General features: G+C 37.0%; 1 protein-coding gene across 2 annotated transcripts in view; it reads right to left on the bottom strand.

Annotated features, from left to right (window-relative positions):
* Positions 1-35: 35 nt before the first annotated feature.
* NADK2 (NAD kinase 2, mitochondrial) overlaps positions 36-14320 on the bottom strand; it is a 32491-nt gene continuing 18206 nt past the window's right edge. The window contains exons 5-12 of one of the 2 annotated variants that reach the window (XM_069002399.1): positions 12999-13082; positions 10620-10756; positions 9757-9835; positions 7432-7527; positions 5284-5339; positions 5147-5200; positions 4570-4693; positions 36-2743 (exon numbers count right to left, since the gene is read on the bottom strand). In XM_069002399.1, coding sequence (XP_068858500.1) covers positions 2605-2743; positions 4570-4693; positions 5147-5200; positions 5284-5339; positions 7432-7527; positions 9757-9835; positions 10620-10756; positions 12999-13082 — 769 coding nt within the window. In that variant the 3' untranslated portion in view covers positions 36-2604. Of the gene's footprint in view, positions 2744-4569; positions 4694-5146; positions 5201-5283; positions 5340-7431; positions 7576-9756; positions 9836-10619; positions 10757-12998; positions 13083-14320 lie in introns of both variants that reach the window. The other variant, XM_069002398.1, reaches the window with a different exon arrangement.

Raw genomic sequence — 14320 nt, forward strand, 5'->3', positions numbered from 1 at the left:
TTTGAAGATAGAAAATAAGGCACATGACAGCTTCATTTATCAATTAACCTTTTAATTTTTATTACATAATGTATAAACACCACTTGGAAAAAAAAAAAGCAGCAAAGAATAACAGGTCTAGTTTAGCAGAACACAGTGTAGACTGGCACTAAATGAAAATACCATGGACTTGACTCAGCAGGTAGAACGGGTGCAAAGATCACTGCCAGTCCATGCAGATTAAATCAGTGTTAAACCAATACTCAGTCCTGTCCTCAAATACTGTCTACCAAGTAAGTTGTCTGTACTGCAACACTTTGTAATAAAGGATCCTTAAAAAGGGTCCTACAGCTCTTTAATAAAAAAAGGTAGCGGCTTACTATTAATTGTAGATTTCTGAATCATCCTAATCAATTTAAGTGTTCACCAGTAAATGCTTTGACAGAACTGGAATTAAATACAGACAAAACCAGTAGAGGCCGCTCATGAGTAGGTCAGGATTCCATTTTGCTAAGTTAGGAATCTCACTGAAAATTTACTAAGTCCTAATATAGATCATACTTTGGGTCTTATTTTAGAGGTGTGCTAACTGATCAGACTAATCAAGTCTCCATTAAAACACTGCAGTACACAAATGTTTATATAAGCAGGGGATAAGATTTCTGCCATAGATTTGCTGTGCAGGTGTTCAATACCTAAATCTGATCAAAGAGTGGTAGAGTCCTAGGAAGTAATAAATTAGTGTTAATGGCACTGGTGGGGTTGGGGTTTTTTTGAATCCTAACAGCATATTGACTATGTACTTGACACAGGCACATAATAAACAATCCTTAACTGGTTACAGATGGATTGAGAATAACTAGAACACCCTAGTCTGTGTGCACACAACTTTTATAAAGATTAGTCTTTTGTGTCTTTACCTTTAGACAAGCTTTGCAAGTTATTTTAGACAATAAGGGCTTTATTCTGATAGTTCCTGAGCTTACCAACTTTTGAAACTTACTTGGCTACTTTGATATTCCCCTGTGGGTCTGCAGTCATGATAAGCAGACAGTGTAAATAACTCTGCAGCACACTTAGAAGGTGAAATGTACACAGTGATAGATTACTCAAATCTCCATCAATTTCATATTTTCCTAAAACTGAATGGTCTGGTCAGATCAACAGGCTCTAAATTATGTTTTGAGTTCTATTAACTCTAAGTGGAGAAGGAAAAAACCCTTTGTCCACTTCCTCCACCAATAAAAAGCAGTTTACATTCTGCAAGTGGCAATAAATAAACTGATTGGCCACATGGGAGAACATTTCCATTAGACCTGAGACGTTACAGAAGACTCTTCGTTCAAAAGTCATTTGAAGAAAACTCACTCTTGGAAACCAATCTGTAGTAAACAAAACATACTATTTTCAAGCCACACAGCAGAAGAGTTCCTGCTGTAGGAATATTTGTGTTGTCAAATTCTGCTTCCTTATCTCTGCAATTATTAGCACAGACTTCAAAAGGCAGTCACAGTTCACAGTTTCTCTAAAATATTTAAAAGGTGACTTGCTTTTCTTTAATCAGAGCTTTTTTTTTTTCCTATATCAACTTTATTACCTAATATGAGCAGAGATATGTGAAATTAATTTGTTGTCATTTACATATCAGTAGAATTCAGCATAGGACTGGAAATTTAAGTTTTCTGGAGAAGGTAAAAACATGCTGGGAAAACTGGAAGACGGATATTAGCTTGTGGTCCAACTCCTAGTACCCAGTGTATCTCATTCTTCTTTAATGATAAGAAATTCAGAACCCTAAATTCCAAACCATATAATATATATTTCTTAGTGATAGCCACTTACATACACTAGTGTCACTGATAATCTCCTTGCCAGCTAATCCATTCAGTGAAGGAATTTATCTTACTCCAACATGATTTCTATAATTTGTATATTCCTGATGAAGGGCTCAAAAAACCCTTTGGGTTTCAAGTCCCTATCTAGCCAAACAAAAAGTAAAAGCTACGTCATTCAAGATGTATTAAACCAGACTTGTACTCTTGATGTAAATCTACAAAGTAGAAAAAAATATTGGAAGAACAAAAAAAATTGCCACAAGTTGTATGAAACTACAAAGTTGTACAATTTTTGAAAAGCATACAAAAGGTTTGTATTATCATTTCTTTTACATCAACATCATGGTTTACCAAAATCTATATATCCTTGCATCAAATTGCTAGATTGACAGTCAACTTTTCTACAAAAGTGTATGTATGAAGTGTTTAGTTTCATCAGTCCCAGACTGTTACTAAAAAACTGTACATCTGAATATTTAATGCTACTGACTTAATACTTGAACCCATTCACCTGTGTTTACAAAGTTTTCATGTTTGCCTTACAGGTTAAAATGTCAATTTTCACTGAAGTTAGAGGTAACACTTCAGACATATTTTACACTAGATGCAAAAAGAGCTTAAATATCAGGCTAATGTTTCCCCAACCCAAAGGAATGAAAAGCATTTCAAGCTTCCTCCAAATGCTCTTGCATCCAAAAAGGCCAGCTTCCAATATAATGCAGCATTGTGATATCCCCATGGTTTCCCTCTATGGATCCATAAATGTTACAGAAAAAGACATCAGGGTCCTTCATTCTTCCAGCAGAACAGTGCACAGTGAATCCTCTGTGTCAATCAGTATTGAAGCTATTGCCCCATCATTGAATTCAAAAGATGTTCCTCCATCTACAACCATACAAGCATCCCAACAACGGGAACGGACACAGACCCTGCAGAAGCCCAACAAGTAAGTTATCACAAGACAGCTTAAAACTTTAGGCATTTCACACAAGCACTTAACAATAAAACTGGTTCTGGGACTTTCTTTTGCTTGGGTCAGTAAATGCTTAACCACCATTTAACATTGTACTAAACTACTCGAATCCCCTGTGTGCCTCAGTGCTTTGTATGGACTAAGCAAAGAGCCCAGACAGGACTGAAGGATGTACTCAATGGAGCCTACGCTCCCAGAGTCTGAGAACAGCCTATAATATAACACTTGGTGTTGAAGCTTAGATGTAAGTTTTAATGAAAGCTACTGATGATCTAGTTTAACTGTGATTTACTTCATCTCCACAAAAAAGCTGACAATTAATTTAAGATTCTAATAAGTGGTCTTCATGTTATGTGAAATATACATTTTCAAGTAGCAATGCTTGAGATTCAAATAATTTGGACAGTAATAGTCTATCTTGTTACATTAATCATCAGAGAGAAGGGAAAGCAATTACAAACACAAAGCTGAAGGTCAGGATGCTTGCCAGGCAACTTCAAGAACTGCAGCATATTACTGTCAATATTAAGAGTCTGACTATATCATATTTAAGCTAAGAAGTTTAAGCTTATAGAATTTAAGGCATCTCTTTTAGAGCTGGACAAGACAGAATAAAGAATTTGGCTCAGAGCTCCTTTAAACATTTGTTTTGATACAAAAGGTTGAATTCATATTTAAATAAAACTGAAATACTGTATTGCTTTCAATAGTTTCTATGTTATTGTTTGTATGTTCAGTTATTCTGATCATATAACTAATGGCTGTACGTGTTTATATTTAATTGTGGCAAGCTCCATATATCATAGATTCATTTAGATTGGGAAGGATACGCAATATCATTGAGCTCAACCATTAAACAAGCACTACCAAGCCCACCACTAAACTATATCCCTAAGTGCCATGCCTTACAAGTATTTTAAATACTTATAAGTATTTTAAATGATTCCACCACTTCCACAGGCAGCCTGTTCCACTGCTTTACAACCCTTTCCATGACAAAAATTTTCTTAATATTCAATCTAAATCTCCACTGGCACAAGTGCCCCAAGTTAAAATGATGAATTACCAAATAATTCATAATTCCATTTGGAAATGCATTTAGTCCAACCTTCTGCTCAAAGCAGACCTTACTTCAAAGATGGGTTAGCTTGCTTAAGGCCTTGCCCAGGCAAGTTGAGTCTCTCCAAGAACAGTGATAAGACAATCTATAGAGACAACCTGGTAACCTGGTTGACTGCCTGACTATTCTCACTGTGAAAATTTCTTCTTTTTTTTAATCAGAATCCTACATCCTATAAAATCATGGATGTTTTCTTATACTCTGCCCAGAAAGGAGTTTAACTCAAGTCTCCTCTGTAACCATCCTTTGGTAGCTGAAGGCAGCAACTGGATTCCCCCTTAGTCTTGTCTCCTCCAGGCTGAACAAAAGCACTGTTTGAGTCTTTCCTTTACAAACCACGTGTTCTGGCCTCCTCATTCCCCCAGTGGCCCTTCCCTGAATTCACTCCAGTTTGTCAATGTCTGTGTCTCATACTGAGGGGAATGGCATATATCCAAAACTGGGCACAGTGAGATTCTTTTATTCTGTGAGATTGTGCAGGGATCAAACACTAAAAAGCCGTAACACAACTAGGAAACATTTTCTTCCTGCTGTTACGAGAACAATACTCAAGTCACTCAAAGAACTAACTGGATGTTGAAACACTTCAAGGGAAAGTCCTGCTCATACTTTGACACATACACAGAATGGAGTAACTCTTCACTATTGCAGCCAACACTTACTTTGAAGAGAAGCCACGCTGACGGCTACTTGAGAAAACTCTGTTTACAATAGGCTCTCGAACACTGAAAAACATCTTTGGTTCCTCTGGACTGTAGAGCAGAGACTCATTGTAATCATTTGTTACTGTAAGTAGAGGAATCAGCCATTAGTTTTTCCAGAGAAAATTAGTTACTCTCAGAAACACACATTCCTCCATGGAAGAGTGGCTTCTCCATCAAGAAGGAACATCAAGTCATGACAGATGTTTAATAGTCTTCACATGCAAAAAAATTACTTTTAGAGAAGACTGCTTTCAGTTCTACTGAATGATGAACACTCAAAAGTTCTCTTCAGGTGATTAAATATTAACTTTCAAATCTTAGGAGAACTGAAATTCTCCTGAAGAGGATATACAGAAGTCTAAATAAGTGCTTTCATATCAAGTAAAGCATTTTTTGCTAACTGTGCCTAATTAATGTCTGCAAGAAAGACTATTACTGCAAGAGTGCTAAAATACTGAAAGCTGAGTAGTACAGAATACAAACAAAATGAACTGGCCAAAGATACTTTAAAAGAAATCTTGCCTTCTTCACTAACCTTTGTGTACCAGTTCCATGTTCAATGGCATATTCAAACTTTCATGCTTTTTCGCTGTTGAGCCAAGAGAAAGAGCCCCGATTAGATAGATGTATCTTTATATAAACTTGGCTAGTAATGCCACGTTGTTCACTCACCCATCTTAAGGATCTCTTCAATAGCTTGATGTGCAACCTTGTTAATATTATAGGACCTAGACAGAGAAGTAGAAGTCTTGTTTACTACGCAGTACAACTTATGAGGAAAGTCGAGCAAAAACAAAACAGAAAATCTTGCACACTGATGAAAAACTAAATTCAACATCTGGGGAGAAAAAAGAATGGTATTAAGTGTGAGCTGTGAGTAATATGCTGCAGTTTATTTTAAAAAACAAGTCTTAAATCAACTCTTGATTTGGCATCTACCTGTGACTTTGTAAACCTTAAAAACCCATTAAGTGAAGTCTTCAGGAAAGAAGAGCATGGGATGTAGTCTCCTTATCAATAACCTTCCTGCCTTTAAAACCCCAGTAACGGCTGAATAAAGCCTGCATTAAAAAACTGAAGCATGACAGTTCTAGAGATTGTGTTCTTATCCAAGGGTCTATCCAACCCTTGCTAATTAATTCTTTCTGTTAGCTCTCATTTATGAACCCAACACTTCTTTATAAATATTTTATATGTGTATTTATACCCTAAGGTGTGGCCTTGAATATCACAAGAACTGGTCTATATAGAAAAGGAACAGTCAGATCAGACACTTCTGCATCTGACACATTTGGATGAGCAAGTCAGCATAGCCTCAGTCTGGACTAAGTCAAAACCCCAAAAAATGTCTTCCACCTCTGCCCAGGCTCAAAAGGGAGTAGGTGCTAATCACCACTATGCAGCAGTAGGGTGAACATCTCAGATGCCCAGGTCTCAATACAGCTCAAAATCCTCAGTCCAGCATTGTCATGTCAGTAAAATGCCTCAGACTGCAATACAGATCCTCTACACACCTATCAGACCACAGAGCTGCTGACCATGGTTGTCCAAGGCTCTGTCTCTTACACTTACTGCCTACCTGCAAGCCTGAGCAGATGCTTTTGCCCAAGTTTTGGCAGCTACAGAAAGTACCTGGACATTTAAATGTCGCTCAGTCCCCAGAAAGTCTGAAGTTCCAGGAGAGCTCCTAGACAACCAGTTAAGGAAGATCACTCCACTGAGGCTTGGCCTCAGTTTAGAGAAGTCCAGCGACTCATACTGATTACTGCAGTGGAGAGAGGCAATCCTGGAATTTGGTTCCTGGTTCTGCTCAGCACCGTGTATAAGCAAATGAAATGTGTAAGAACAGCATTGAAATAAGACTGTACTTTCCCAAGGTATTGAACACTAGGGAAGTTTCCCTAGCACTCTGCCAATTTCAACCTTGGCAGGCTCCAGGACTAAGCTATGCTGCCTGAATACAAAATTCTGAATTACAATGAAGAGTAAAACCCAGTAACCATGGTTACAGCATGAATACTCATTTTTGAATTTCATTAAAAGCTTCTGTTTTAGTTCATCTTAGCCTGCCACATAAACCCAGTGCCTATTGTACAACTTTTAACTGTGAGCACAAACACATCTCTCACATCTCAAAACTAAATTGATTAGACTTACATGCAGTACTGCAGCACATTTAAACTGAAGGTTATATAATTTATCCCTCTGATTAAGCTAGCACAGTTCTGTGTAGATATGGCCATCTTTTTTTAAGGGGAGTATTCTGGCAAAGAGATTGTCCCCTGTCAATTAAATATGAAAGAAACAAGAGGCTTGAAAGGAGAACTGGCAGTAGATGTGCCAGAGAACACTTAACACTGCTTCCAAGTACATGTTTTCCCATTCTTCTTAGAGCTTAGATTTTATAAGTTTACTGAGCTACATCATCTAAGCATTCTAATTTTAGCCAACAAGAGTAGTTCACAGATCACTATGAATGCTCTCTGCAAGTCAGAGCAGAATCTCTTTCCCTCACAACTCCCAACCATTCATCTTCACATGTGGCATTCATCTTTCACTGAAATTACACCTGAGGCAAACTTCTGTCTCAGTGCAACAGCTCCTCACCCTTTCAAGGCTTCTCTCCATACCCACAAGCAATGAGTGCTCTGCTCTTCTCATATACTTGTAACAGCCTTGAGCCATACTGACAGTGAGAATATTTGACTGACTTACCCACAGTCCAACAGAGTCTCAGTAAGGACAAAATGAATGAGCAAAATAGGCTCATCTAGCTTATCTGAAATTATATTTTATATCAAAGCAGCAACATGTACTCACCATGCTTTTGATCCTGTTCCAGTACACACATTAAGCCCTGAACTCTTCTGTTTTTCCCAAGGACCATCATCAACTGATATTTCATAATAGGAGGCCCTATGAAGCGAGAATTTAAAACTGGGTTTGCAGGACTTAAAGTTCTCCCTGAATAAGACAGAACACACAGCCTTATCAGGCACATAACAATTTAGACTTTCATATCTGGATCACAGTTTCACAGGCTTTGTACAGTGTTTCCAATTTGACAGCCACTTCTGGTTTACTATTTTATAGCAGTTTTTATAATGGACTAAAATGATTTGCAGCATGAACTTTAAGGCACTTTTTCTGCAGTCGCTTCTCATATTAATTTATGCTCTGTGGTTCATCTGCAGGGCTTGTTGGACTTACAAATAAAACTATAAACAATTACCTTCTTGTCATAACTGTTGCACAAAAACTGTGGTTATGCTATGATTGGGTCTCATTAAATTATGTCAAGGCACACTAAACATTTCAACATCAGTAAGTAATAGCATGATTGAACCTGAATTCTTGATCACTTCAGCAATCAAAAATCCAGTGATTCTTCATGAATAGCTTTACACAATCAGCAGGCTTACATTTCTCTACAGGGCAAATTAATCCTAGAACTCAAATACTAGGTCTTGATGTACAATCATCTCCCTGCACGTTACTGTTCATCTATCAGGGGATTCCAAGTGTTAGCCCTAGAGACCAAAGTTTCCCTCTCCAAGCTCTACAAGAACATACAAGAGTATATTTATGAACTAAACTTGTTGATATTCATAGTGACTAATTCAAACAGTGTGATACAGGCTTCAGATTAATAGATACCCTCTCAGAAATACCACATTCACTGTTTTATGCGTGACTGAGTTTCACCTTTCTTAGTAAACAGAAATTACTAAGCTATTATTTCAGTCTGGATCCACTAGAAACACAGCTCTTGGCTGTTTGGTGTCAAACAGTTTATACCCTCAGTAACTTAGGGCATGTTGTGTAATCACTCTTGAGAAGATGGGGAGATTAGAGAACTGGAAGTGGATTAGTAACACAGGTGCACAGCTTGAGTCAGTTTAATGTAACTTTTGCAAGCTGGGTAGAACAGGTTTTCTGGGTATTTTTTCTTCAATTTACCTCTTTTCATCACTGACATGCAGAATAAGATCTTAGAAGAATCTCCTAAAATTATTTTGTCTAAATAAACAGCAAACCTGTGTATTTGACACTGACAGAACATTCGTCTATGACATTTAAGTCTTCAAGTGTAAGGTCCTATTAACGCCATAATAATTTCTAGAGGTTTGTTTCTACAGGTATTGTGTTCCTCAGTGGTTCTCAAATACACTAGAACCAAGAGCACAATGTATTTGTGACACTCATAGCATTGGAAAACAGCTTTGTGTTCCTCTATCACTGCACATTAAAGGAACTCTTTAAAATATTGATAAAATTAGGTTTGATTTAGTAGAAAGCAGGATTTGTATCTCTTTGAGATTAATTCCTTCTGCCAGTCAGATGCTGAAGTCCAGACAAAAAATAAAGCACTCACAGAACATTTATACTGTTTCCAGCAGCAATCAGTGTCCCAGGCACTGTACAAACACAAGCTGTTAAAGTCTAAAGTGGCTTTTCTGTTGTTCTTGTTATGTTTTTTAAGATAAACAATAAAGTGAAAAGAGATATAAAATACAGTAAAAGTTTGGTCAAATCCTGACTAAGGACCATGTCTTTTACTGCAGCCCCAGTCATATTCCCCATGTTCCTCTTATTGTTTGGCTGCCAAAAATGCATTGATCTTCAGGACAGAAAGGACAGTCAAATGTATCCTGAATAAGGCAGTACCATAATTTGATACAAACTCATTTCTTAAAAGAAGAAAAGATGTATTTTCCATCAATAACAAGGTTTCTGACAAAGGCAGGCTGATACCTTTGCCTCTAAAGACAGAAAGGCAGAAAAAGGAATCATGCTAAAATTTATTTCTACTCGGTCATGCTAAAAACTTATAAAGAGATACTTAAGAAAATATGCAGGAGAGGAGGCAGTTTAAGAACAGGTATTTAAATCATCAGTAAAAGGGAAAGAAAACAGGAAAAATGAAAGAATGACAAGACAGGAGGCAGAAAACCAGAAATTAACATTACAGCACTTACATCTCTGAAAATACACTTTGCAATCAGCAATAATACAATCAGTGTTAAATATTTATAGAGTAGAACTGAAATTTGACAGTAAAATCTCATCACTGACTGTCCATTGCAATGTCATAACAAGAAATAAAGTCAATTGGGCCTTGCTGTAACAACAATTAAAACACACCTGGATGAAAGAGATTCCCCAATGAAGACTTCATTGAGTGCTCTCACTGGTAAAAGATGTGGACCAGAAATATCAGACCCTGTAGATATCGAAAATAAGAGTTTTGAATCATGGATTAAAAATACAAAATTTTCAAAAAACGCTCACAATTTGTTGGAGGACAGATTCTGCTGCCTGGGTTTGTTTTCTAGGCCTCATGCTCCATTTTCTTCAAACTTATTTTTTCACTGATTTACTCTGTGGCCAGTCACTGTCCTTTACTGGAGGCAATAAATATTTAAACCAAGGTCAGCAATGACACTGAAGTTCAGACGCTGCTTTCCCTGAAAAGTCATGGACAGCCAGGCAGAATGAAGTCTTCTCTTCTGTCAGTCACTCTTACAGCCAAGTTAAATTCACCAGCAGTGACTTAACAGACATTTCTGATGAAGTTCAGAGAATTAGACTTCATACTACAAGGTAGTTAAAGGGGATTAACAAACTGTTCATGTTCACAAGGACTTCTTAGTGAGCAAATGCAGTACTGGACACAGGTTAGGCACAGAACCATGCATCTTCAACGCACCATAAAGAAAAGAGTTGGAAGTGTTCAGGAATTACCTACAGACAGATTCTCACTTCTAATGCCTTCTTTGCTTGCTGGTAGCCCAAGACCAGCTTTTACAACTCTGAATTAACCTAACTAAAAAGTTAGCATGTGTACACACATACTCAAGTAATTACAGTACTTTGATAGTAGTACAGTACTAAGATCAGGTACTTTGACAGCGGGTATTTCAAATACTGAAACTTTTACAAATCTTTATTTTCTATTCCAAATTATCATAGCAAAGTGATTACAATCTTGACAGATTTTAACCTACTTTGATCCTGGAATCTTTCATTTATGTGAGCCCTGCTGTGTTGCTCTTGGCTTAGCTGCTGTTCATGTAAATCCACAGGGGTTGTGTTAATTCCAGTCCCTTCAAGATACAGTCGGATTCTTTGCCGCCACTGCCACCTAAGAGAGGAGAAAGAAGTCCGTATGAGCAGCTGAAATATTCATTACAAAATTAAATAGGATTTGAAAGTCTTCACTCTCAAAGCAGAACATCTTAAGATCAGAAGCTAAACATATTCAAAGTCATATTTCAAGTTTTAGAGTTTCCACTATGACTTCTAAATTTAAAAAGTTAATTGTACTAAATTGTCAACTCTTCACACTTACGAATTTGCTACCTAATGTTTCTTGCATGTGTAAAAATGTGTAAAATAAGAGGACACAGGCCAAAAGTAGTCTATAAAAATCATATGTAACAACTCTCCTTTTTAGGCATGTGACCCTAACTTGTGAATGAATGACTGATGCAATGCTTTGAGAATAAAGAGCTCTCAAGGATTTATACAGCAGTACATGCCATACTTTTAACATCTTTTGTTTGTATTTGTCCAGAAAAGAAGCTCTATGCATCCGTTTATAAATAAGGCCCCAAGTATCCTCTCATTTTAACAAACACTCCTGGCCTAGGAATTTAGGGTGTTTAAGAGGAATTCATTTGAAGCAAGAGAAGGATATAAAAGCCGTGTTACAACATTCCAATTTTTTTATTTTTCCCTAATCAATTCCTTTTTCCTCTTACAACCTAAGAGATGTCATAAAACAAAATAGCAATAGTTTTGACTAAGAAAGCACATCACAAGTGAGTGTTATGAACACATCTTTTCTCTGTTCATACTGTTGATATCCATGTGACAGTAACCAGTTTTTCCTGAAATTACATGAGACTTATGCTTTATATGACTACATTGCTAGTTTTTCCTCATTGTCATCTTTATAGAGCCTCATTTACACAACCTATCTGCCCTTAAATTCCAAATATGATTTTAGGTAGTCATGCAGAAAGCATGCAGTAAGTATCACTATATTAGCCTCCTTACAATGCTCATGGCTAGAACATGTCACATTCCCTACAAAATTAGAAAATGGGACTGTACCTCTTTTATACCCCTATTCAGAGAACCTACTACACCACTGACCACCATGAAAAGAAACACCAGAAGCCCTTCCAGACAAGGTTTCAGTTACCTATTTCAAAGTTTGCTTAGGGCCAAACAAAACTAAGAACTGTCAAATCAAACACCTGCTTGTGTCCTTGCTTAAGAATAAAGTTTCTGTTATTTCAGAAAAATAATTAGGGAAATCCTTTCTGTTTCACTCTGGTGAGGTTTCAGCTCCATAACGAGCAATAACAGGAGTGCCAGCAACAAAAATACAATTTTGTTTCCAGCAAAACATCAAAACTGCCAAATGTCAAGGGAATTTATCTGCATAAACACAGAGTTTTATTTAAGCAACTTAGAATGATGGAGACTAAAAAGTTTCTGTTTTCTAAATCTTAGAGTATGTGAGTGAAAGTTCCTGTTTTTTTAGCAACATATTTTTCAACACATTGAAACTCCTTCAGTTATTTATCCTGGCAACTGTACTCATTTCAGAACTTTTCTATGGCACAAATACAGCTACATTTCAAGCTACAAATTTAATATGCTAGAAGTATAAACAAAAATCAATTGCTGTATACTTTCACATGAGTGACTGATTTTTGTTTGATGGTTTGTCGTCATAAAAGTATTCTGGAAAGTTATTATATACACAGAACAATGTCCCTTATTAAGTAGTTATTAAAAACTCTTCCCTAGTCTGTCCTTTAAAATTCAGCTTGCTTCTTTTTAAATCAAGTAAGATTGTTCTATTTAAGAATATCTGGTACTGAAAACATCAAGCTATATTCAGCATGAAGAGAAGTTCTGCCTTACACTAATCTGTTAACTAAATTTAAGCCACTTTATCTCAATCACCAAAACCCCAGAAGCAACACACTGACCATTTCCTAACTGAATGTGTTTCACTAGCTTCTATTCTTATGTATTGTATGTTTTTGAATCCTAAAAAATATGCAAACCAATATACTCGTACTTACAAGAATGCAGTTCCTTATTTCTGAATTTACTAAATCAGAAGTGAAAATCTATTACTGCAGGTCATACCAGAAGATTTTTTGCTGGAACTAGTTTTATCATTTGTATTCCAATCTCACTCTTGACCACAAACTCATTTTTCAACATTTTAAACATCTACAGAGAATTCACAATCTGAGCCATTAAGATTTTACTAAGCTGCACCTGGTCCTTAGGAATTGCACATGATTAGGTGTTTTCCAATCCCTCTATGTTTTTGAAAACCAAAGATCAGTGAATCCTACCTGAACTCACCACGATAAAGCTTCTGTAGAGCTTCAGGAAATGAATGTGTATATCTCACAGGCAAGCACAAGTGACCCTCTGATCTGGTAGCAAAAAATGACAATGAAAATGACAGTATTACTGTTCAGATTTGGTACCTTTGGAAAACAAAATGAAACAAAGTAGGTCTCCCTTTGTGTTACATCTAGATATGCTACACTTTTGAGACCTTTATGAATCTGTACTATTCTTGCACAGTAGCACATCAGCGACCATACACTGCTTTCAGCTCCTTGAGTCTGTGGGTCTGAGACAGGATATTTCTCCCACACTTCCCCTAAAAACTGTCTGTTCAGCTAGTAATCCTGCAGGAATATGTAAACACTAATATAGTTCCTGTCACCATTCTTGGCAAGTTATTTAAGCTTAATAAACCTGGCAGGTGAGAAAATTTCCTCCATTTACAAACAAGTTAGCAACACAAACAGCTAAACAACATGCCTAAGATGAAAAGAATCTCATGTCAAAACCAGAAGACTAAACACTGCTCCCTTCCATGAGTAAGATGTGACAATTTAAAGGTACTTGTTATTTGAACCCTGCTAGTCAGGCTTGATAATACAGAATAGCTACTCAGAGCATTTGAGAAGTTTTGGAAGAGAAGTAAGGTATGAAAGGAATTAAACCTTTTGACAACCACTTTATGTACTGGGAATAAACTGTCACTATCAAAAGCAGAAATCTAAATCTAGACTTCTCAGCAGGCAGAGCCTTGTGAATTCTGAGTTTCATCTGCCATCCATTTGAAGGTTATACCAACCAAGCAGTACTAACACACTGCATCCACTGAGCTGTAAGATTGATATGGGCAGGTGGGTGCAGCTTGTGCAGAGTTTATAATAGGACAACTAAGTGCCAACAATTGGCTCAGGAGACTGAGTCTTCTGAGGTATCACATGGTTTACATGAAGAAACCACAGCAAACTTCATCTGAGGCTCTACTGGATCCACCCTCTTCACAAAGAAATTACGTTTCTGTGTGTTCAGGCACCACACTTAGCTGCTTTTATGAAGTCCTGCTTCCTGTCTAAGTTCTATACTGCCATCCCCTAGCCTCAAATTTCTGGTTAGTAATTCAACTTAGCTAGCTGCAAGTGCTGTTACACTGGTGTGTGAGAACAGTTACGGCAGTGTAACAGTTATGCTTACCCAATACTAAATGTCCTCTCAGATGAGACAGGATAACTTGCTGTGGAAACTGTTCTGAAAAAACAACAGGTTGCCTTGGTATCTACAACCCACTAAAACAGACATTTATGTTGCCAAACGCTACAGGTATGCC

This window comes from Aphelocoma coerulescens (assembly GCF_041296385.1).
Source record: "Aphelocoma coerulescens isolate FSJ_1873_10779 chromosome Z unlocalized genomic scaffold, UR_Acoe_1.0 ChrZ, whole genome shotgun sequence".
Classification (NCBI taxonomy): Eukaryota; Metazoa; Chordata; class Aves; order Passeriformes; family Corvidae; genus Aphelocoma; species Aphelocoma coerulescens.